At 45.8% G+C, this 23,385-nt stretch overlaps 1 protein-coding gene across 4 annotated transcripts in view; it reads left to right on the top strand.

The window, feature by feature from the left end:
• The window catches only part of SNX21 (sorting nexin family member 21), a 151,381-nt gene that overhangs the window by 114,146 nt on the left and 13,850 nt on the right, over positions 1-23,385 (top strand). The window contains exon 1 of one of the 4 annotated variants that reach the window (XM_073559328.1): positions 5,196-5,414. The exons of 1 other annotated variant lie outside the window; for it this stretch is intronic. In XM_073559328.1, coding sequence (XP_073415429.1) covers positions 5,211-5,414 — 204 coding nt within the window. In that variant the 5' untranslated portion in view covers positions 5,196-5,210. 2 more of the 4 variants (XM_073559330.1, XM_073559331.1) reach the window with 2 other exon arrangements.

Genomic DNA, 23,385 nt, shown 5'->3' on the forward strand with positions numbered 1-23,385 from the left:
ACCATAGGACATTCTCCCAAAACTCCTCTGGATCATCCAAATGCTCTCTAGCAAACTTCAGACGGGCCCGGACATGTACAGGCTTAAGCAGTGGGACACGTCTGGCACTGCAGGATCTGAGTCCATGGTGGCGTAGTGTGTTACTTAAGGTAGGCCTTGTTACATTGGTCCCAGCTCTCTGCAGTTCATTCACTAGGTCCCCCCGCGTGGTTCTGGGATTTTTGCTCACCGTTCTTGTGATCATTCTGACCCCACGGGGTGGGATTTTGCGTGGAGCACCAGATCGAGGGAGATTATCAGTGGTCTTGTATGTCTTCCATTTTCTAATTATTGCTCCCACAGTTGATTTCTTCACTCCAAGCTGGTTGGCTATTGCAGATTCAGTCTTCCCAGCCTGGTGCAGGGCTACAATTTTGTTTCTGGTGTCCTTTGACAGCTCTTTGGTCTTCACCATAGTGGAGTTTGGAGTCAGACTGTTTGAGGGTGTGCACAGGTGTCTTTTTATACTGATAACAAGTTTAAACAGGTGCCATTACTACAGGTAATGAGTGGAGGAAAGAGGAGACTCTTAAAGAAGAAGTTACAGGTCTGTGAGAGCCAGAAATCTTGATTGCTTGTTTCTGACCAAATACTTATTTTCCACCATAATATGCAAATAAAATGAAAAAAAAACAGACAATGTGATTTTCTGGATTTTTTTTTCTCAGTTTGTCTCCCATAGTTGAGGTCTACCTATGATGTAAATTACAGACGCCTCTCATCTTTTTAAGTGGTGGAACTTGCACTATTGCTGACAGACTAAATACTTTTTTTCCCCACTGTAAATATATAATTACAAAGTAAATAGACAAGAGGGGAAACAGGACAAGCAAATGAATGTATACAACCAGGCCTGACACAAAGCATATACCGAGGTGGGGGAGTGGCTGCCCAAAGAAGCCAATGCGAAACGCGCGTTGGGGCTGCGTGTTCCAGGATCCTGTATAGAGGGACTATGGGAAAGAGTGGTCTTGTTACTATTATTTATACTTGATGTATCATGGGGATCTTTTGGTTGCGCTGCTAGTGGTCTTTATAGCCACTTTGATCTGGTTAGAAGTGTTACTATTGGCCTTGGTGGCTTGGGTTTTTTTTTGCCCTAACTATATTTGCACTTTATCATCTTTTTGGGTTAACTATTCATTTTTTACATCTTGTTATTTTTGCATTTTCCACGGCAACCATTATGATTATTATTTAAATTAACTTTTACTGCCAATCTTTGTAATTATATATTTATATGATCATGTGATGTTATTTGTATTGAATAAAATTCTGTGATTTTACTTTTCATGGATGTACACTCTGTTTCTTCTATTATACAGTATTCTAAGGGTGTTCCTATATGATTTATCCTAGGTCCCATTGCAATATGCTCTGGGGATTCTAAATGCTGTAGATACAATGTATTACGTTCTAATTTGTTTAAGATCAGGAGACACCCAGGTCCGTACTTGGCTGTGAAAGTCGGGAGTGTCGGCTTTAGTATCTGCATTTATAGTGGTTGCCTCACCATTGACTGCGTTGGCATGCTGCTGTGAATTGAGATTATCACTTGGGGCACAGGGAAGACAACATACCCCGATATGTCTACTGGTGGCTCTTATCTGGTTTATTTCCATTTTTTGTATTTGGCCTGTGATGGTGGTATTATTTTGGTATTGTATGGTGGTATTATTTGCCAAGTGATGGTGGCATTATTTAGGTATTGTATGGTGGTATTATTTGCCAACTGATGGTGGTATTATTTAGGTATTGTATGGTGGTACTATTTAGGTATTATATGGTGATATTATTTAGGTATTGTATGGTGGTACTATTTTTAGGTATTGTATGGTGGTACTATTTAGGCTGGTTTCACATTAGCGCATTTTCAGCGCGCGCATGGCCGGGGGTAGCTCCGCCCCCGATCCGGCTCTCTGCCCGGCGTGCCCGCCCCTTCCTTGTAGCGCCGCCTCCTAGCGGACAGCGGCGCCTGCGATCGGCGCACCCTATCTTTAGCATAGGGTGCGCCGATCGTGCGCAGGCCGTGCGCTAGTTGCGCTTTGACCTGCGCTGCGCACTTTTGACGGTGCGCCGTGCGCGCCAAAATCAAACTTTTCGGATTTTGGCGCGCACGGCGCACCGTCAAAAGTGCGCAGCGCAGGTCAAAGCGCAACTAGCGCACGGCCTGCGCACGATCGGCGCACCCTATGCTAAAGATAGGGTGCGCCGATCGCAGGCGCCGCTGTCCGCTAGGAGGCGGCGCTACAAGGAAGGGGCGGGCACGCCGGGCAGAGAGCCGGCTCGGGGGCGGAGCTACCCCCGGCCGTGCGCGCGCTGAAAATGCGCTAATGTGAAACCAGCCTTAGGTATTGTATGGTGGTATTATTTAGGTATTGTATGGTGATATTATTTAGGTATTGTATTTTGGTATTATTTAGGTATTGTATTTTGGTATTATTTAGGTATTGTATGGTGGTATTATTTAGGTATTACATGTTGTATGATTTTGATATTCTATGATAGTGATATTCATACATTATATGGCAGTATTATTTAGGCATTGCATTGTGGATATTTTGGTATTCTATGACACATTATATGATGGTATTATTTAGGCATTTTATGGTGGACAGTTTGGTACTGTAGGACAGTCAGTACATTATTTGGCGGTATTTCGGCATTCTACAGTGGATTATTTTAGTACTAATAGTAATCATACATTACATGGTGGTATTTTTTCAGGCACTGAATGGTGGATATTTTGGTACTGTATGATAGTGATATACATTATATCAGGGTTCCCCACCTCCAGTCCTCAAGGTCCACCAACAGATCATGTTTTCAGGATTTCCTTAGTATTGCTCAGGTGATAATTGCTTCTCCTGTGCAATACAAAGGAAGGAAATCCTGAAAACATGACCTGTTGGTGGGCCTTGAGGACTGGAGGTGGGAAACCCTGCATTATATGACATTATTATTTCCTCACCATAACACAGCATTTGCACAGTTCTCTACCATACCACTGAGCTATGGTAATGCCCTTTTTGGCCACCCTGTCACTTTTGCTGCAGGCTAAATCTGCTAAATGGCGGATAACGGATCTGTTCCTGTACTGACCACAACGTTTGGCACCGGACCGCTATTTTAACGGATCCGTCAAAGGAAGAATTTTAAAGGAACCGCCGCCTGGGGAAGGGGATAGAGAGGGAGAGAGAGAGAGACCGCCGCCTTTGGAAGGGGAGAGAGAGAGAGAGAGAGAGAGAGAGAGAGACCTGGAGAGAGAATTTTTCAGCTGCCAGAACAGAGTTTAGGGTTAAATTTGCAGCTGAGTGAAGTCTTTTGGGCATGCGTAGTGAGAAATGCGGATCCGGACGCCCAAAAAAACGTTGCATGGTCCGTTCAGGCATGTCGGCGGATGTCAAAATTTTGGCGGATCCGCAAAAAAACGGATCCAACGGATGGCCATTCGTCAAGATCCGCCTGTAATGCAACTCAATGGGAAAAAAAACAGATCCGCCAAGCAAAATGGTGGATCCGTTTTTTTTTGCAAAATGGCAGATTTTGACTGAGGCTGGAGTCACACACGATTAAAAAATCGGGCCGATTTTAACGGTCTGAAATCGCACAAAGGTTTCCTCACCATGGCTCCATCTGTGATCCGATTTTCCAGTGTAGAACCGATTTTATTCGCATGTAAGCATTCGTTTGACATCCATCTGGCGAGATTTTCTCGCAGACTTGCAAAATGGACATATAATGGAGCCCTATGACAGGTTTTCAAACACAAATGAAAGAATAGATATAGACACATAGAGTACATATATATATATATATATATGTACTCTATGTAATTCATGCAGTTCTTCATAGCAGAATAGCCGCTGTAACATTTGCCGGCTTCTGTAAATTCATTCCCCTACCCGACATGAAATGACACATGGTTTACATATGGTTAACCATTTCATTTCATGTTTTTCTTTTATGTCTATCACTAGTAATTAGATGAGGGTTTTTGTGTAAAATTTTGGAGTTGTAGGTGTTAATTTAAGGGGTTAATTCGTTGTAAAAAATTGCAGGGACTCCCTGCAGCCTCAGTGACATCAGCGGAATTCCCCGCAATTTTTTACAACGAATTAACCCCTTAAATTAACACCTACAAGTCCAAAATTTTACACAAAAACCCTCATCTAATTACTAGTGATAGACATAACCATTTCATTTCATGTTTTTTTTTTAACTATATGTAAACCGTGTGTCATTTCATGTCGGGTAGGGGAATGAATTTACAGAAGCCGGCAAATGTTACAGTGGCTATTCTGCTATGAAGAACTGCATGAATTATATATATATATAGGAAAAAAATAGGCAGCGCTCAAATTAAATGTGAAACAGTGGATACTTTACTGATCCTCAGGTGGCAACGTTTCAACGGTGACCCGTCTTTGTCGAGCGGGTTTCACATTTAATTTGAGTGCTGCCTATTTTTTTCCTTTTGTTAATTTGGCTGTTTGGACACTGCTGAATAGGTTTTGCACCAACTATATTATTTTGGTAGTGCTGCCCTTTTTTCTTGATTTATATATATATATTGTATTCTATGTGTCAATATCTATTCTTTTGTTTCTTTAGTTAACCGGTCTCTGTGATTTTACTGTATTGCTATATGAATTGCCGGCTTTTTGTAAAGGACACCGGGTGCGATTTTATCGCAACTCCCATATCGGGTCCGTTTGTAATCCGATTTTTTCTCGCCCCCATAGACTTGTATTGGCGAATCCGATCCGAAAATCGGTGACAATCTCAGCATGCTGCGATTGTCTCGGTCCGAGGAACGTTCAGAAAAAAATCGCATGATGGGAGCAGCACCATAGAATAACATTGGGACGAATGCAATGCGATTTTTTGTCGCATTGCATTCGTCCGATTTAATCGCTAGTGTGACTCCGGCCTGATGGTTAAATACGGATGTGTGAAACAGGCCTAACCCTTGAGCCAGCACTTCTTGGCATCATTGCTGTTACTGCATGCAGCATCCTGTGAGGACAGGTATGAGCCGCAGAACTAGTCCTTCTGGTCAGGCTGAGCGCCGGGGTAAAGCGCTAATCACTCACACTGCATTGCATAGTGATACTGCAGTAATTACGGTAATTCTGGCTGTCTCCTGACAGCTCATTGCACAATGCCCTATGGGATCGTTCCATCACACCGAGGAGGAGGGGTGCACGCTGCGCTCAGACACCGCACCCCCGCCTGCCCGACAGTCCCGCCTTCCGGAGCTCATATTTACAAACCAGCAGAGTGAGTGGTCACCGGAAGCGCCAGTGCTGGAGAGACCCCCCCGGTATTCCCAGGAGAACGGAAGTGCTAGGGCTGTGCATCCAGGGCGGCAGGTAGGTGGCGCTGTGCTGAGGGCAGCATCTTCTTAAAGGGACACGGTCTGGTTTCTGCTTCCAGAGTCCGCGGCTGTGATTGGAATGTAAGTTGCCAGGCTGGGTGCCGCCATGTTATGGGTCATGTGTGTGTGTCCCGCTGTCCTGGGGATACGTGCTGCAGAGGCTGCTCCAGCCCCTGTCGGTGCTCTGTGTGTCCGCAGGTCGTGTCCAGTGTGTGAGATGTAGAGAGCCGTGGATCTGACCCGTGTGCCCGTACGTTCCGCAGGCTGTGATTTGTGGTGTCTTGCCTTCAGTCGGTGCACTCCCTTTATTTCACCACCCAGGGGCGCCGTATTGGGGTCATATCATTTTTGCTAACTCCTCCTGAGGAGAAAACCATATGTTGCCGTTGTTTGCGTCGTGCATCCCGCGCCATTTCCGTCTTCCCTCTTGTATGGATGTGGGCCGCTGTCATTTCGGCATTCCCTAACGCACGGCCTTTGTTTTACTAACTTCTCACAATAAAAATAAGTAATTTTCTGTCGTGTGTGGTCGGAGATGTGATTGTCGGGGGCCATGACACTTGGTGACCAATATTCGCTCTGCAGGTTACACCCCACGATCGTTTTGTTACGTGGAGTCCTCTTTACATGGGGCTTTTTCCTGTTCCCACATTCCAGCATGCCACTGACCCCATTACACCCTGCCCCTGGCGGGAGCGCTGCCTAGTGACCCTTCCTTGCCGTTCTGAGCTTTGGGAAAGCTGGGTGACGCTCCAGTGGCAGCTGTGACGCTTTCTACTCACTAACTTTCCCAGAAAGGGGATCTAAGTGTGAAACCGCAAGACAAGCGTGACTCGGGGAACTTGGAGGTTTCAGATGACTTTTTCTTTTTTTTTTTTTCCAGAAATCCTGTAATGTTTAATCCTTTTGAGACTGGCTTAAATGGCATTTCTTCTATAATTGTATCCTAAGTGCACTAATAAGGGTCCCCTCCAGACCACCAACAGTCCTGAGAAGCATATGCAGCTGGTCCATCAGGGGACAAGGCTCCTGCCCTGGGCCTGCTGTTTTAACCCTTCTAAGACCATATCTGTGAACTTCCCATTGCCCTGTGCAATGTGAATGACTTTCTTTACAGAATGCACATGCCCCTCTTATTAAACACACAGTATATTACCACAAACTTTAGTCATATCTGCCGTTTTTTGGTGGGACTGACCATATAATTTCTACAGTGGTGTCTCGCATTTCTACGTACACCATTTTTTTTTTTTTTTTTTTTTTTATTATTTTTCCCGAATGATCAGTCCCCTCCATAACTGTCTCGCAGCGGCATATTCTCCCTCTCTTGCCTGAGCCTAGCATGCATGTGTGGTGGTGCATAAATGGGCAGCTCCTGTTCTCGTCTGCCGAGCGGGTGGGCACACAGGGCGAGTCACTTTGGCAATTTGCGGACATCACTGGCCCTAGTTTTACAACTGCTATCTGAACTAAGCATTTGGGAAAGAGAGGAATATTGGCTAAATAAGCCCTCTGCTGACAGCTATGTAAGGTATACAGGCACCTTATTGCATTTGGTGGCAGGTATAGAGGATCACAAAACTGGACCCTCCTGGTGCTGATTGTTCACTAGTTTATACAGTTCTGCAATCTTCTACCCCATGGATATCAAACCTTTGCAAGTGAAAGGGTATTCCCATCTCGGATATGTATGGCATGTCCTTAGGATGTGTTACAAATATAGATGAGCAGTTCCTTTCCTTGGTCTGACATCGAGTCTGGTCCTCCATGGCCTTCACTTCTGTGCCTATCCAGGCCACCTCTAGTGCTTGGTAGACCCCAGAACATTAGTACATTGCAGGGCTTTGTAAGTGTGTATGCTGAGCCGGACGGTACTAACCTATACACATTAGAGTATTGGACTGCACCCATAGATGTGAATGAGCGACTATGAAATACACTGACTAATGGGAACCCCCTAGGACTCTCAGTGGACAGGCTCTTTAGTGACAGAGCTGATCTTGGTTGCACAATCACCGAGAGCCCAAAAGGAGAGCTCCCGGTTTATGCTCCATAACACTTAGTGAATCACAGAAAATGATGACTTCGTCAGAAGCATTTGTCACGTCAGGAGGAGTCCATCACATTCCTGGTCTGCCTGCCACATGCAAAAACTCTTACAGTGAAACCTCTGAGACAACCACCCAAAACTGCACTGATAAGTAGTCTTCTATGCAGGGGGACCTTTCAGAAAAGATGCCTAGTATCCATAAATTATTGTGGAACAGAAAATCTGTCAGAGCCTGGACAAGGGGGTGACTGCTGCTAGTAGTGCTGTACCCTTTAAGAAAGAGGTGCCCCACCATTTTCATTCGTGAGGGCCGCTTTATCATCTTTATCTGCTTGAATGCATCAAACGCAGTGAATCTGCTCAGTTCAGTGAACACGTGGATTCACCTTCGTTCAATAGACAGCAGCACTTTGGATGCAGCAAACATACTCTTCGTCCAAAGTGCTGCTACTCCCGTAGCATGGGCACCCGGCCAAAGGAGCCGCAATAAAACTTAAGCCGCTTTTTTGTTGTATTAACATGGAATTGGTGCACAAGTGGCAGATAAAAAATGAAATTCTCAATTATGTGCCCTTTTATACTTGGTCATTATTTCCTAGCTGCTCCTGTTCAGGTGTGCTCTATTTGTTGGTACCAAACTGCTCACTCGCATCACATACACACTCATACACTGCTTGTGCGAAGCACACACTGCTCACGCGCAGCACACGCATTATGTATTTTAATCACTAGTACATTGGACAGGTGTTGGAAAAGTGATACACATCTTTAATTACAGTCCTCAAAGGGAACCTGTTACGCGGTTTGGCCGATATGAGTTACGGCCACCGTCTTTCAGGGCTTATCTACAGCACAATACGTAAGGGTGGATCACTGGTCAGGGAGGGGCACTAGTGCAGGTATGTATGCACAACAGCCCTCTCCTCAGTGGCAGCCACAGCAGCACTTGGAGCCAGAGCAGCCACAGCGACCCTGGTGTCAGAAGCATTCCTAGGATCAATCACACCAGGATAGAAGCACTGGACGCTCTAGCGGGGCACACAGGTTCAAGGATTCCAGGACAAGTCGGCACAGCTCTATCAGAATGGAGGATTCTTCAGTCTCCAGGGGAGACCTTTCGGACAACATTCTGCCTCCAGTTCCGGTACCTTTCAATTTGGTGAGTGAGCTACGAGAATGTCATTTTAATAATAGAAATTTCTCTCTCTCCCTCTCTGTCCTTTTGCTTTTCTGGCTAGGATATCCCTAGAAAATGCACAGGGAAATCAAAGCACAGAGCCTGTACTCTGTGTTCATCGTTAATCTAGTACATGTCCCAAGAAATTGTATTAATGATTCCATCGCAAATGAGACCCCAGAATTCTCCTCCACTTTAAAAACTCCCATCAGGACGGAGGTAGAGAATTCACTAAGATGCCAGTCCCACTCAGTGGAATCACCCCGCAGAGACAGGGCCAAAACATCTCCCACGTCATCAACTGACTCAGATGAAGGGGTTTTGGAAGATTCTTCAGAGTCGTCCTCATCTGAAGATGACTCAGGACCAGGGTATTGTTTCCCTCTCGCAGAAGTGGACAATTTGGTTAAAGGGAATCTGTCACCCCATTTTTGGCCTATAAGATGCGGCCACCGTCATCTGGGGCTTATCTACAGCATTCTGTAATGCTGTAGATAAGCCCTCCAATGTAACCTGAAAGATAAGAAAAACGAGTTAGATTATCCTCACCCAGGGGGCGGTCACTGGTCCGGTCCGATGGGTGTCGCGGTCCGATCCGGCGCCTCCCATCTTCTAGAGATGACGTCCTCTTCTTTGCTTCCTGTCGCGGCTCCGGTGCAGGCACACTGCTCTGCCCTGTTGAGGGCAAAGTACTTAAATGCGCAGGCGCCGAACTTCTCTGACAGGGCAGAGAAAGTACGCCTGCTCAGGAGCCGCAGCAGAAGTAAGAAGGAGGACGCCATCGCTAGAAGATGGGAGGGACCGGACCGCGGCACCCACCCCCCGGTGAGTATAATCTGACTTGTTTTTCTTATCTTTCAGGTTCCATCGGGGGCTTATCTGCAGCATTACAGAATGCTGTAGATAAGCCCCTGATGGCGGTGGCCGCAGCTTATAGGCCGAAAATGGGGTAACAGATTCCCTTTAAAGCCGTGAGGTCCACAATGGGTTTGGTTGACCAAAAGGCCAAAAAATCAGTACAGGATGTAATGTTTTGGACTTTGGACCGAATAAAGCATAGGGAAGAATCTATCAATGACAAAGTGCTCAATCTCATTAGGAAAGAATGGGAAAGGCCAGACAAGAAGTGCTCGCTACTTTCCTCCTTTAAAAGGAAATATCCCTTTGAGGAAGAGGCTACGACATAATGGAATAAAGCGCCAAAATTGGACATCGCTATATCCAAAGCCTCAAGAGGGTCATCCCTTCCTTTTTGAGGATGCAGGCTTGCAGAGAGACCCCCCCTTGATAGAAAGGTTGATACCTTTCTCAAAGGTAACAGGGAGTCATCGGCGGGTGCTCTGAGGCCGGCCATTGCGGCAACCTGTATAGCTAGGTCTCTTATGATCTGGCTGAGCAGGTTGGAAGACCAGCTGAGGGAAAATTCACCCAGAGACTCTATTCTGGCTACACTCCTAGTAATCAAGGGGGCGGCGGCCTTCTTACCAGCCGACTTGGCCAGACTAGCAGCAAGATCTGCCGCGCTATCCATTGCAGGCCAGAGAGCAGTCTGGTTAAAAAACTGCCCGGGGGATGTACAAGCAAAATGGACAGTATTTATTCAGTTCAGCTTTGGATGACATCCTAAGAAAAAGCTGCAGATAAGAAAAGAGTTCCCAAAACCTCCCTTCTCATCCTTCAGGCAGTCCTTTCGAAGGAAGAAATTTAGCAAAATGAGACTGGTCTCAGAACACAATACATGGGACGACTGACCTAGGAAAGGCAAGGGATATCTGTTCGGTAACCCTTCCCAGGATAGTAGGAAATCCTCCAAATGACTTCCTACCCCAGGTGGCAGGAAGACTCTATTTTTACCTTTCAGCCTGGGAGAAGATTTCCACCAGCATTTGAATCCTCGGTCTGGTATAATCAGGATTAAGGCTGGAGTTCCTGAAAAATCCACCAGACAGGTGTATCATGACTGCCCCACGAACATCCATCTCAGAGCAGAAGGCTTTAGAAACAGATACTAAGCCTCCCAGAAAAGGAAGTTCTGCAGAAAGTTCCATCAGGAGAAAAAAGGAAAGGCTTTTATCCTCCTCTGTTTCTGGTAAAGAACAATTATCAACCTGAAGGGCTTAAACAAATTCTTGAAGATTCCCAAGTTCAAGATGGCGTCAATAAGATCAGAGATACAACTGCTCATTCCTGGTTGATATATGGCCGTTCTGGACCTAAAAGATGCGTATTACCATGTGCCAATACACGCAGCATTCTTAAAATTTCTCAGTGGCAGTATCAGTAGGTGGCATCACAAGGCACTTGTAATACAGAGCCCTCCCCTTTGGCCTGGCAGTAGCTCCTCGTATGTTCACAAAACTAATAGCGGAAGCTACGGATAACCTCAGAGAAAAAAAAAAAAAAAAGGCTGGTCATCCCATACTTGGACGACTTCCTGATAGTGAGTTGTTCGTTCAGTCATTCCCAGAGTCAGGTGCGAGAGAGAATTACCATATTACCATCTTAGAGAACTTAGGTTGGTGTTTAAACCTAGAAAAATCAAGATTAGACCGAGGAAGGACACAGATGTTTCTGGGACTCTTACTCTATTCAGACTGGCAGGAGTGTTGTCGACCAGAAGAAGGAAAGCTTATTCAGTCTGCTCTCCACATCAATACGAGATCCAGTGATGTCCCTCAGGAACGCTATGTCCCTTTTGGGGTCCCTCACCTCCTGTATCCCGGGAGTAAAATGGGCCCATGTCCACTCGAGAGTTGCGTGAGAAAGCCAAGATTCCCTGCGGGGTTATCTGGAATGTACACTGACACTGCCTCAGGGAGTAATACACTCGCTTCACTGGTGGTTAAAAATAGAATTCCTTTGGGAGGGGGTCCCTTGGTTTCCTCACGTCACCAGGGGGTAGTTGTAACGATAATGTAAAGTATTATGTATTTTTCCCTATTATCACACCTTCCGGACCATTCCAGAATCTGCTATTCACATACTGAACTCAGCTATGCCAGTGGTGATGGTTTGACACCCCCCCCCCCCCTGTTCTTTTCCCTTTGCCTGTCATGCCTGCAAATTTCTGCTCACTCACAGCCTGTGACACTGCCCCCCCCAGGCTGCACACACACTCAGTGTAACCTGAGATACCAGTAAGTGATTTCCCTCCTCCCAGCAGGGAGCCCCTTTGTCTTTCCACCATGTGAGGACTTCTCATAGACAATAATGAGAATCTAATCATTTGGTCATAAACTGATGAGTGTGTGATAGAAAAATGACAGATACATATTTGGAACGTGCTTTGATAGAGTTTCGCGTCAGCGCCTCTTGCTAAATTCTAGCTTCAGCGGAATCTGAGAAGTGGAATCCTGCGCAGCCGTGGCAGCCCGATGCTTCATGTTTGGTTTTGAATGAACGTCAGCGACAAGCTGAATAAGATACTACATGCATTTCTATACGAGGTACCCTCTGCGAGATATGATTATTATAGTTTGCTTAGCCAGATTGCAACTCGGAAAGCAGGGGGAGGACCGCCACAAGCCAGCCCCTTTAGTGATGTCACAAGCCCAGGGGGTAAAAGTCACTTTCACTCAGGACAGCCCTCATTCTAGCCTGGGAAACTGCTGCATCCAGACCCCCCAATGCATTGTGACGTCTGGCTCCTCCCACCAGCATGGTTTTGCCTGAAATGATCTAAGTAACATGTGAATGCCTCTTTATTGTTGTTCCTCTTTTTATTTATAATTGCTGTGTACATAATTTAATTCTCATATTGTAAAATCTTTTTATATCTTCTGTAAACCCTGCCTATCTTTTGGGAGTAAAATATAAAATTATTAGTTCTGTCTCCATGCTCTATACCGAACTTTTACGTGCCTGAAGTAATTACGCTACTAATTTGGGTTGGCTTCGTACCCCTTTATTAATTTAAATATTGATAGAGAAATCGGAAGCTGGTGGCAGCAAAGTGCTCTGGGCTAGGTGGGCTAGCTGGCAGTGACGTAAGGGATTTTATAAGCTGTCTGGCTGCGGCCAGAGCCTTTATAATTCCCTCGCTGCAGCGGGCCTAATAACCAGTGCACAACAAGTAGCCCGTCCGGTGACTAATTATCCTAGGTGCAGTTCCCTGACTGACCTGAGGGTAAGGGGGGCGCCGGAGAGCTGCAAGTTCCAAAGTGGAGCTGGAAAGTGGGATATACATAAATCCTGGCAGTTCGTGACATATTGTGGCAGCAGTGGGATAACTCCAATAAGCCCCTGCGGTAAATTGTTAGGGCAAGACTAGCTTGCTGTTTTCTCACATTGTTGGCAGAGGTGGGATAACTAAGATAAGTCCCCCTGTGCATGTGATAGCCGTGTGTGGCCAAAGGTCATATCACCCCTGATCGTGACAGTATCACCACAGATGCCAGTCCCAGGGGGTGGGGAGCTCATCTGGACAACCACCTGGTCCAGAGAACATGGTCAGGAGTAGAAAAAGGCTCCTCAAACGTGGGAGCTCTTTGCAGTAAACAATGCATTGCACAGTCGCCTACTTTTCCTACAAGTCCACATGTAAAAATCCTTTCAGACAATCAAGTCACCATCACATACTTGAATAGTCAGGAGGGCACTCATTCCCGATCCCTATGCAGATTCCGAATCGGAATTTCAACCTCGCGGAGGCAAACCGCCTTTCATTATCCGTTCTTTAAATCAGAGGGAAAGACAATGGATGGTTCCTCAAGACCTCAACATTTGGGCAGTTAGTGACAAGGTAGGGGTGTCCGGAGATCGACTTTTTTGCAACTCGACAGAACTTCAAGCTAAAAAAGTTCTGCTCCCTTGACCCAAAAGAAAACAATCAGGCGGGGATGCCTTTTGGATCAGAGGGGACTTCACTCTTGCGTACACCTTTCCCCCAATTTGGTATGAACAGAAAAAATCCTAGTTGCATTCTCAATGCAGAAGGAGGTATTGCTGATAGTAGACCACCATTAAAGAGACATTTTTAAACTCCAAAAGCATTAGAAAAAAGTAGGAGAAAAAATGGATTATCAAATTATTATAATACAAATTTTATTAAAGTCCTTTTTTTTATCATCATGTGAAGGATATTTTGAATAAATTGACATAGAACAAGACAGGCACCAAAAACAAGTTCACATGCGAAGCACAACCCATGTGTTTAAATAATAGAACACTGGGAATAAAACATGGAATGTACACTGGCAGACATTGTCCCAAAAATATAAATGAGCACTGTAATGGTGAAAAACGTTCTAAATAGGATGTCAAATGGATGGCAGGAACCCCAATGCGCATTTCGCATGCTCACAAGCTGCTTTCTCAAGGGGATGCGGTGGGATTATGTGGCAAGGACCTTTAAAAAGCCATGGAAACCAATCATATGTCCAATCACCTGGTCGTGGTGGACCAGTAAAAAGCGGCGCATGCGTGGTGCACCCGTCGAGTCCCAGCAAATAGCACAGGACGTCAAGCATCACTGCGCACGTGCGGGGAGGTGAAAGTCCCCAGGCGTGTGCAGGAGGCACAAAGACGCCCGGCCCTGTGTGGGACGCGAAGGACAGCGGCACGCATGCGCTCAGCCAAGCGGACAAAACAGTGTACCCTTATCTGAGCAAAGCCAGACTGAGAACATACATTCATGTCTTGACTCAGATATAACACGTACCAAAAACATAAAAAATCAATATAATGCAATGTGTCACATCACATAAAAGTCATATTTTTATATAATGGCATGTTGTACAAATAGTGCTGCAGAAGAGAGAGTCGCTGGAGATGATGATAAATGAAACGATGATGCAAAAAGGAACTTGTCCACTCCATAGATCACCAAACATTGGGCTATTCTCAGTGCCGATCGGTAGCCTCCCATCTATGACTTCTAGAAGATCAAAATATCTTAATGACCTTTTGGTCAAGTCATTTTATCCTTGAGATTCCTAATCCATTTGGCACGAGGGGTCCTGTTCCTGGTTCCATTCCCTGCAGCCATTGTCTTGTCTGCGCAATTGTCCTGCGCTGCTCGACCTTCCATTCTTTGGACGGTTTAAAAATAAATGAACATACCATCAGAGTGCCAATTGGAGGAGATAATATTACTATAAGTTGATTTGTACCTAGCAGACATTTCTGGTTTATACAGTCATGGGCAAAAGTTTAGAGAATGACACAAATATTATATTTTACTCTTCGCCACGACAGCACCCACTTGGAGAGAGGGATCCGCCCATAGGAACAGGAAACCTACAGAGATAAGAGGGCGGTCCACCTCTCCCCCTCAGTTGGTTTCCTGTTCCTAAACGGAACCGCAGGATACGCTACAGACTTACTGCACAGGCGGTTCCTTGGCCCAGGTATCTGCGAGAACGGCAGGGGTTCCGGCTTCAGAAGCAGCGACGGGGGAGTGTTGGAATCCGGCTCCCTCCTCGGCTGGCAGAAACGGAGATGCAGAAACGCCGGTACCGGGTGGCGCCGACCGGGGGTTCCTCTGCGTAGAACATGACACCGGCGGGGAATCCATTCCGGTCCATGTGGGGGCGCAGGAACCGGAGAGAAACGGCAACCTCCGGTGTTCCTATGGGGCTTCAGCGTCTAGGAGGACGCACATTCAGCAGCAGGAAGTGGTAAGGAGGAACTTCTGGGTTACCGGAGGTTCCTCGGCTCACAGCGCACGCGCAGCTGGGCGGCACCACAGAGTAAGAGGCGCTCCCCGCCCCCTCCAGAAGAAGAAGGAAAAAAAAATAAAAAAATGATCGCCTGCAGAGCACGGGCGGCTGGAATCAGCGCTGAAGCGCTTGCTAATAGCCGCAAATAGGCGCACCTGGAGGGGGAGGTACCAGGTATGAAGGAGCTTACAAAAGGCATGGGGCGAAGGAATTTGGCGTGCAATCATGTCTTCACCAAGGCAGGACACGCATCCCCAGGCAAGCGATGCAGCAGCAGCCAAGGACCACGCAAGACGGGGTTCCTCAGACCGAAGCCACGCCAACAAGCCTCCTTCTCAGCCTCCTGAGCCGGTACCTACAGCTTCACTGGGTGAGTGGACGACGCTCTGCCTATCAAGCTGTTCAAATGTCTCTCTCTCTCTCTCTCTCTCTCTCTCTCTCTCTCTCTCTCTCTCTCTCTCTCTCTCTCTCTCTCTCTCTCTCTCTCTCTCTCTCTCTCTCTCTCTCTCTCTCTCTCTCTCTCTTCTCCCCCCCCCCCCCCCCCCCTCTGGCATCATATCTCAGACTAAGAGGAAGGAAAAATAAAGAGTGTGCATGTCCGCTACCGGACTCTTACACAAAAAGGCTGTGTAAAAGATGCATTAATGAAACGGCAAAACAGGCATCAACATCAGCCGTAGATATAAGGGCCATAATTAGGGAAGAACTACAGGCCCTCTAATATCGAAACTACCAAACCAGCGGTTGTAGAAACCGATGAAGGCGAAGTAGTCTCAGATAGTTCCGATGCATCCTCCTCAGATATGGAGGGCCGTTGCTGTTTTCCTTTAGATCATATGGAAAATCTAGTTAAATCTGTGAATACAATGGGATGCACAGACACAAAGGAGCCGCAAACGACTCAAGAAATCATGTTTGCAGGTCTGACAGACAAAAAGAGGAGAGTTTTTCCAGTTATTCCAGCAATAAAAGCGCTGGTTAAGAAAGAATGGGAGAGACAGGACCAGAGAGGGTATCTTCCCTCAACCTCAAAAAGAAGGTACCCCTTTGACGACGAAGAGTTGTCGACATGGGGTAAGGTCCCGAAGGTAGATGTGGCAGTGGCCTCCGCCTCAAAGCAAACGATCTTACCAGTGGAGGACACGGGCATTTTAAAAGACCCACTTGACCGCAAAGCTGACGCCTCTTTGAAGAGGGCATGGGAAGCAGCTACCGGCACATTTAAACCGGCAATAGCTAGTACTTGCACAGCTCGTTCTATGCTGGTCTGGATTGATCAACTAGACCAGCAAATAGACCAGAAGCTCTCCAGAGACAAACTACGAGCCGCCATACCACTAATCCGTGGCGCAGCAGCATATATAGCGGATGCTTCGGCTGATTCCTTACGTATGGCAGCCAGAACAGCGGGGTTGGCTAATAACGCCCGGCGTAGCCTGTGGCTTAAAAGCTGGAGAGGTGACACCCAGTCCAAAGCAAAGCTGTGTACCATTCCTTGCGAGGGTGAGTTCTTATTTGGAAAAGCCTTAGATGAAATCCTTACGAAGGCAAAAGAAAGGAAAAAAGGATTCCCTAACCCTCCTCTCCCATTTTATAGGAGGGAGTTTAGGAGAAGACCCTTTGGCCGGGGAAGACCAGCAGAAAATCAAAACCGCTGGGCCACAAGGGAAGGAAAAGGCAAAGGTGCCATGTTTAGGGGATCTTCCTTCCGCAGGGACAGGAACTGAGGAGCCAGTCCCTCCAGTAGGAGGGAGGCTAAAATTTTTTTTCCGACAATGGGAGAAAATTACAGCTAGCCCTTGGGTCCTAGGCATTATCAAGGACGGGTTAAAAATAAGATTCCATCATGTACCCCGTAATTCTTTGATCATAACATCCTTCAGCTCACCAGTCCAACAGCAGGCCCTGTTAGCTGAGATTCGGAATTTACTGGACAAAAGAGTTTTGGTCCATGTGCCTAAGGGGCAAGAAGGGAGAGGATTTTACTCCCCTCTCTTTCTGATATCCAAACCAGACGGATCATTCCGGACAATAATCAACTTGAAAAAATTAAATTCATTCATAATAAATCATAAATTTAAGATGGAATCCATAAGATCCACGATTAAGCTCCTCTTCCCCAATTGTATGATGGCAGGCTTGGATCTGAAGGATGCTTATTATCATATCCCCATCCATTCCAGATATCAGAAATACCTCAGAGTGGCGGTCCTCCTCGATGGCAAGATACAGCATCTCCAGTTCACGGCCATGCCATTCGGCATTTCCATCGCACCACGAGTATTTACAAAGGTGATGCTGGAAGTGATGGCTTTTTTACGCCAGAAGGACACATTAATAGTACCCTATCTGGATGATTTTCTGATAGTGGGAAATTCAATCCGACAATGTAGCGATCGAGTTGCTGATACAATCTTGTCCTTACAGGCCCTAGGGTGGATAATGAACTTCAAAAAGTCCAGAATCGAGCCGCAGTCTGTTCAGTCCTTCCTGGGCCTCGAGCTAGACTCCATAAGCCCAAGGTGTCTGTCGCAGGTAAAAATTTCAGCAATTAAAAAGGTTAGGAGGGCGATACGTCGGCCACACATATCTTTAAGGGAAGCAATGTCCCTCCTGGGATCCCTTACTGCCTGCATCCCGGCAGTTCAGTGGGCCCAGTTCCACACGAGGACGCTACAATACCAAATTCTTTTAGAGGAGTCCCGTGATCGAGGGAATCTGACAAAGAAAATCACGCTGTCCCAGGAGGTCCTAACCTCCCTTGCGTGGTGGCTAAAGGACAATAACCTAACGGCTGGAGTACCTTGGGTTATAACACCCTCCCGTATAATTATCACGGACGCTAGCCCCACATGATGGGGAGCCCATATGGGGAATAATTTTGCCCAAGGCCTATGGGATATAGGCGAAGATAAGGATTCGTCAAATTTAAAAGAACTAAAGGCAGTTTATCATGCATTATTTCACTTTCTTCCACAGTTACAAGGGGAGGACGTGAGAATCCTTTCGGACAACACCACCGTAGTCGCATATCTGAACAGACAAGGTGGAACTCGATCGGTCACCTTAATGTCTTCCGCAAGAAGAATTTTATCCCTAGCAGAAGAACATTTGTTGTCTCTCTCAGCCCTCCACATAAGGGGAAGAGACAATGTAGAGGCAGATTTCCTAAGCCGCCATACACTGCGGCAAGGGGAGTGGTGTCTAAACCGGGAAATATTCACACATCGTGTCACTTTGGGGTCTTCCCCCAAATAGATCTCTTCGCCACCAAAAAGAACAGGCAAGTGCGAAGGTTCGCCTCTCTAAATATGTCAGACAGTCCGGAAATTCTGGATGCCCTCCAGGCCCCGTGGCAATTCAAACTGGCATATGCATTCCCACCAATCATACTACTACCGCAGGTGATCAGGAAAATCAGAGCAGAAGCAGCACGGATAATCCTAATAGCACCATTCTGGCCCAGGAGGCCGTGGTTTTCATGCCTACAAGCGATGTCAGTGACAGACCCGTGGGTGCTTCCCTCAACCCCCAGGCTTCTCTCACAGGGGCCTTTCTTCCATCCTCAAGTGGACAGTCTCCACTTGACGGCCTGGAACTTGAAAGGGAAATGTTGAGATCAAGAGGATTCTCGGAGGGACTAGTCAATACACTCCTACAAAGTCGGAAAATAACGACAAGAATTTACACCAGAGTATGGAGAAAATTCCTAGAGTCCCACACAGGCCCTGAGTCTGGAGAAATCCCGATTACGGCGATCATAGAATTCCTACAGAAAGGAAAGGAATTAGGGCTAGCTGTCAACACACTAAAAGTCCAGGTGTCCGCTCTAGGGGCCCTCTATAGCTATAATGTGGCAGGCAATAAATGGATAAGCAGATTCATCTCGGCCTGTGAACGGAGCGAGCCAGTACACATACCTAGAGTTCCTCCTTGGGATCTGAACCTGGTTCTGGAGGCCTTAACACGTCCGCCCTTTGAACCTTTAGATTCAATATCCCTTAAACACCTATCCTTCAAAACAGCACTGCTAGTTGCACTAACCTCAGCCAGAAGAGTTAGCGACATACAAGCACTTTCAATAGAACCCCCTTTTCTAGTGACATTCCAGGATCAGCTAATACTAAAACCAGATCCCTCATACTTACCAAAAGTAGCAGGGAAATTTCATAGGTTACAAGAAATCCATCTCCCTTCATTCTTTAGTAACCCTTCTACTCCAGAGGAAGAAAGATTCCATACACTAGACGTTAGAAGAGCAGTATTACAATACATTGAGAGGTCTAGCAGCTGGAGGAAGAGTAGGGCTCTATTTGTTTCCTTTCAGGGCCAAAAGAAGGGATGTGAAGTCACAAGGGGTACCCTGTCTCGATGGATCAGAGACGCGATTAGGCTGGCATACTCAGAGAGCAATGAGAATCCTCCGGAGGGTATCAAGGCACATTCCGCCAGATCTATGGCTTCCTCTTGGGCAGAAAGGGGAGACGTCGCAATCGAGTCTATATGTAAGGCTGCAACTTGGTCTACGCCCTCTACCTTTTATAACCACTATAGACTTGATTTATCATGCTCATCCGACCTAGCCTTTGGTAGAGCGGTCCTTGGCACGGTGGTCCCTCCCAGGTGAAGGTCTCTGAAAGTCTCTCCAAGTGGGTGCTGTCGTGGCGAAGAGTAAAAAGCCGGATTACTTACCGGTAATGCTCTTTTAATGAGTCCACGACAGGACCCGTTCACTAACCCTCCCTAGAAGTTAACATAATGTATATACACCTTAGTTGTGATGTTAATAAGTTAGAATAATTGGATAATGGCCTAATATTGGGCGGTCCTCCTGGTACTCTGAAATCCAACTGAGGGGGAGAGGTGGACCGCCCTCTTATCTCTGTAGGTTTCCTGTTCCTATGGGCGGATCCCTCTCTCCAAGTGGGTGCTGTCGTGGACTCATTAAAAGAGCATTACCGGTAAGTAATCCGGCTTTTTCACATGATCTGCTGGCCTCTGGTTTTTATGTGTGTTTGTCAGATGTTTTTATCACATACAGAAATATAATTGCAATCATATTATGAGTAACAAAAGGTTATATTGACAGTTAGAATGAGTTAATGCAGCATGTCAATATTTGCAGTGTTGACCCTTCTTCTTCAGGACCTCAGCAATTCTCCCTGGCATGCTCTCAATCAACTTCTGGATCAAATCCTGATTGATAGCAGTCCATTCTTGCAAAATCAATGCTTTTATTTTGTCTGAATTTGAAGGTTTTTGTTTGTCCACCCGTCTCTTGATTGACCACAAGTTCTCAATGGGATTAAGATCTGGGGAGTTTCCAGGCCATGGTCCCAAAATCTCTATGTTTTGTTCCCTGAGCCATTTAGTTATCACCTTTGCTTTATGGCAAGGTGCTCCATCATGTTGAAAAAGGCATTGTTGATCGCCAAACTGCTCTTGGACGGTTGGGAGAAGTTGCTCTTGGAGGACATTCTGGTACCATTCTTTATTCATGGCTGTGTTTTTAGGCAAGACTGAGAGAGAGCCCATTCCCTTGGCTGAGAAGCAACCCCACACATGAATGGTTTCAGGATGCTTGACAGTTGGCATGAGACGAGACTGGTGGTAGCGCTCACCTGGTCTTCACCGAATAAGCCGTTTTCCAGATGTCCCAAACAATCGAAAAAGGGATTCATCAGAGAAAATGACTTTACCCCAGTCCTCAGCAGTCCACTCCCTGTACCTCTTGCAGAATATCAGTCTGTCCATGATGTTTTTTCTGGAGAGAAGTGGCTTCTTTGCTGCCCTCCTTGAGACCAGGCCTTGCTCCAAGAGTCTCCGCCTCACAGTGCGTGCAGATGCACTCACACCTGCCTGCTGCCATTCCTGAGCAAGCTCTGCACTGCTGGTAGCCCGATCCCACAGCTGAAACACTTTTAAGAGACGGTCCTGGCGCTTGCTGGTCTTTCTTGGGCACCCTGGAGCCTTTTTGGCAACAAGGGAACCTCTCTCCTTAAAGTTCTTGATGATGCGATAGATTGTTGACTGAGGTGCAATCTTTCTAGCTGCGATACACTTCCCTATTAGGCCATTTTTGTGCAGTGCAATGATGACTGCACGTGTTTCTTTAGAGATAACCATGGTTAACAGAAGAGAAACAATGATGCCAAGCACCAGCCTTCTTTTAAAGTGTCCAGTGGTGTCATTCTTACTTAATCATGACAGATTGATCTCCAGCCCTGTCCTCATCAACACCCACACCTGTGTTAATGGAGCAATCACTGAAACGATGTTAGCTGGTCCTTTTAAGGCAGGGCTGCAATGATGATGAAATGTGTTTTGGGGGATAAAGTTAATTTTCTAGGCAAATATTGACTTTGCAAGTAATTGCTGTTAAGCTGATCACTCTTTATAACATTCTGGAGTATATGCAAATTGCCATTAGAAAAAATGAAGCAGTAGACTTTGTAAAAATTAATATTTGTGTCATTCTCAAAACTTTTGGCCATGACTGTACTGTCAATGTGCCACAAATGTCACAGAAGATAATACCCCTTTAATTTTTAGTGCAGCCCTCCAGTTCGGTATAAAATGTTGACCTTTTACCAAAAAATGTTGTGCCTTCCTGGTTTAATTCCTTATCATCCTATGATGAAAATGTATCATCTCGTTGAGTGTTAGTTCCAGGCCCACGATGTGCATTTTCATTATGGTGACTTCACAGGTGCATGGATCTGGCACAGAACGGTTGGAGCAGAGCTGTACTACACAATTACCGTAATTGTCACCCCATTGCACATGGCTTGTTATGGCAGCAGGAAACCTAATAAAGGAACCCTTGGCTGCAATTGTAGGGCACCTTTTGGGCCATGTTAGGGTGAAATTAGGTTGTGTGTGTTTTAAACGTAAAGATTAATACACTTTAGTACAGAAGTATATAATCTATGAACCTCCTAATACCCCCTGATGGATTGAACAGGTAACCTGCACGCCATAAAGCACGCTCTTAATATTTTTTGTTTTATTGAAAAATCCACTTGTTTTGACATGTTTGCAATAAAATGATCATGTTTGTTAATCTACGTAATGAACATTTTAAGCAAGAAGACAAAAACCATGGCAGAAACGCTGGGTTTGGTCAGTGAACTTCACAAAGAAAAGACTGTAACAGTGATTGAAAAGTTCTATGTAGCAATCAGTATGTCAGCCTACCCCACAAGAATCAATCTCACACCTGTCTATAAATAGGAAAATATCCAGACTGGCTCTTAAATTATTTATTTATTTATTTTTTTTCTTCATATTCTAAACTTTTGTGCAGAAAGTAGTAAAATATAAAAAAACAAACTTGGTATCACTGCAATCATATTCACCTGCAAAATAAAGTTATAGGAGTTTTGTTTTACGTACAAGCCACTCCTACCCCTTCACCACCACCCACCCTACAAAGATTAACCCTAATCAATGAATGATATTTAACTCAGAATTTGGGAGTTGAAAAGTATAACTCCTCCCCTCCCCCCCCCCCCCCCAAAAAAAAAAAAAAAAGTAAATGACAACCCCTTTCAGGCATCACTACAGTATATGTACATATTTGTAGTATTTTATAACAAGACTAAGTGCATACAATGTACAGAGACCTAATCAGTCTCATTCTCTATGGGAGCCAAGTATATAGGTGCAGAGATGTATTACGGATGAGGTGATGCATGGATCATCCAGTCATACTTGTGTAATATGCCAGTACTGTGCCCATGCTGATAGGCTTTTAGAAGGGTTATTCCTGCTGTACGTAGGCTGGCGAGGAGAACACTAGTGTGGTTACATGCCGCATGTATGGTGCATTCCGGCTCTACCTATAGATATAGGAGCATACATGATGGTGCTTAGTTCCTTGATGCGTTTTCAGTTTTTTGTGTTCTTTCTTATGTTTGGCCTCATTGTATAGTTGGCGTGCCAGGACAGACTATCACATGCTTGATGCTATTTCTGTGGCTATTCCATCTGTGTTTTTCTCACTATGTACATGTCTCATGAGACCATAGGCATTCTGTAGCTGAAGTAGCCCCTGATTAGCTGACTGCTGCACTTGCCA

This window comes from Dendrobates tinctorius, unplaced genomic scaffold (genome assembly GCF_039654945.1).
Source record: "Dendrobates tinctorius isolate UK_male_01 unplaced genomic scaffold, ASM3965494v1 ptg000270l, whole genome shotgun sequence".
Taxonomy (NCBI): domain Eukaryota; kingdom Metazoa; phylum Chordata; class Amphibia; order Anura; family Dendrobatidae; genus Dendrobates; species Dendrobates tinctorius.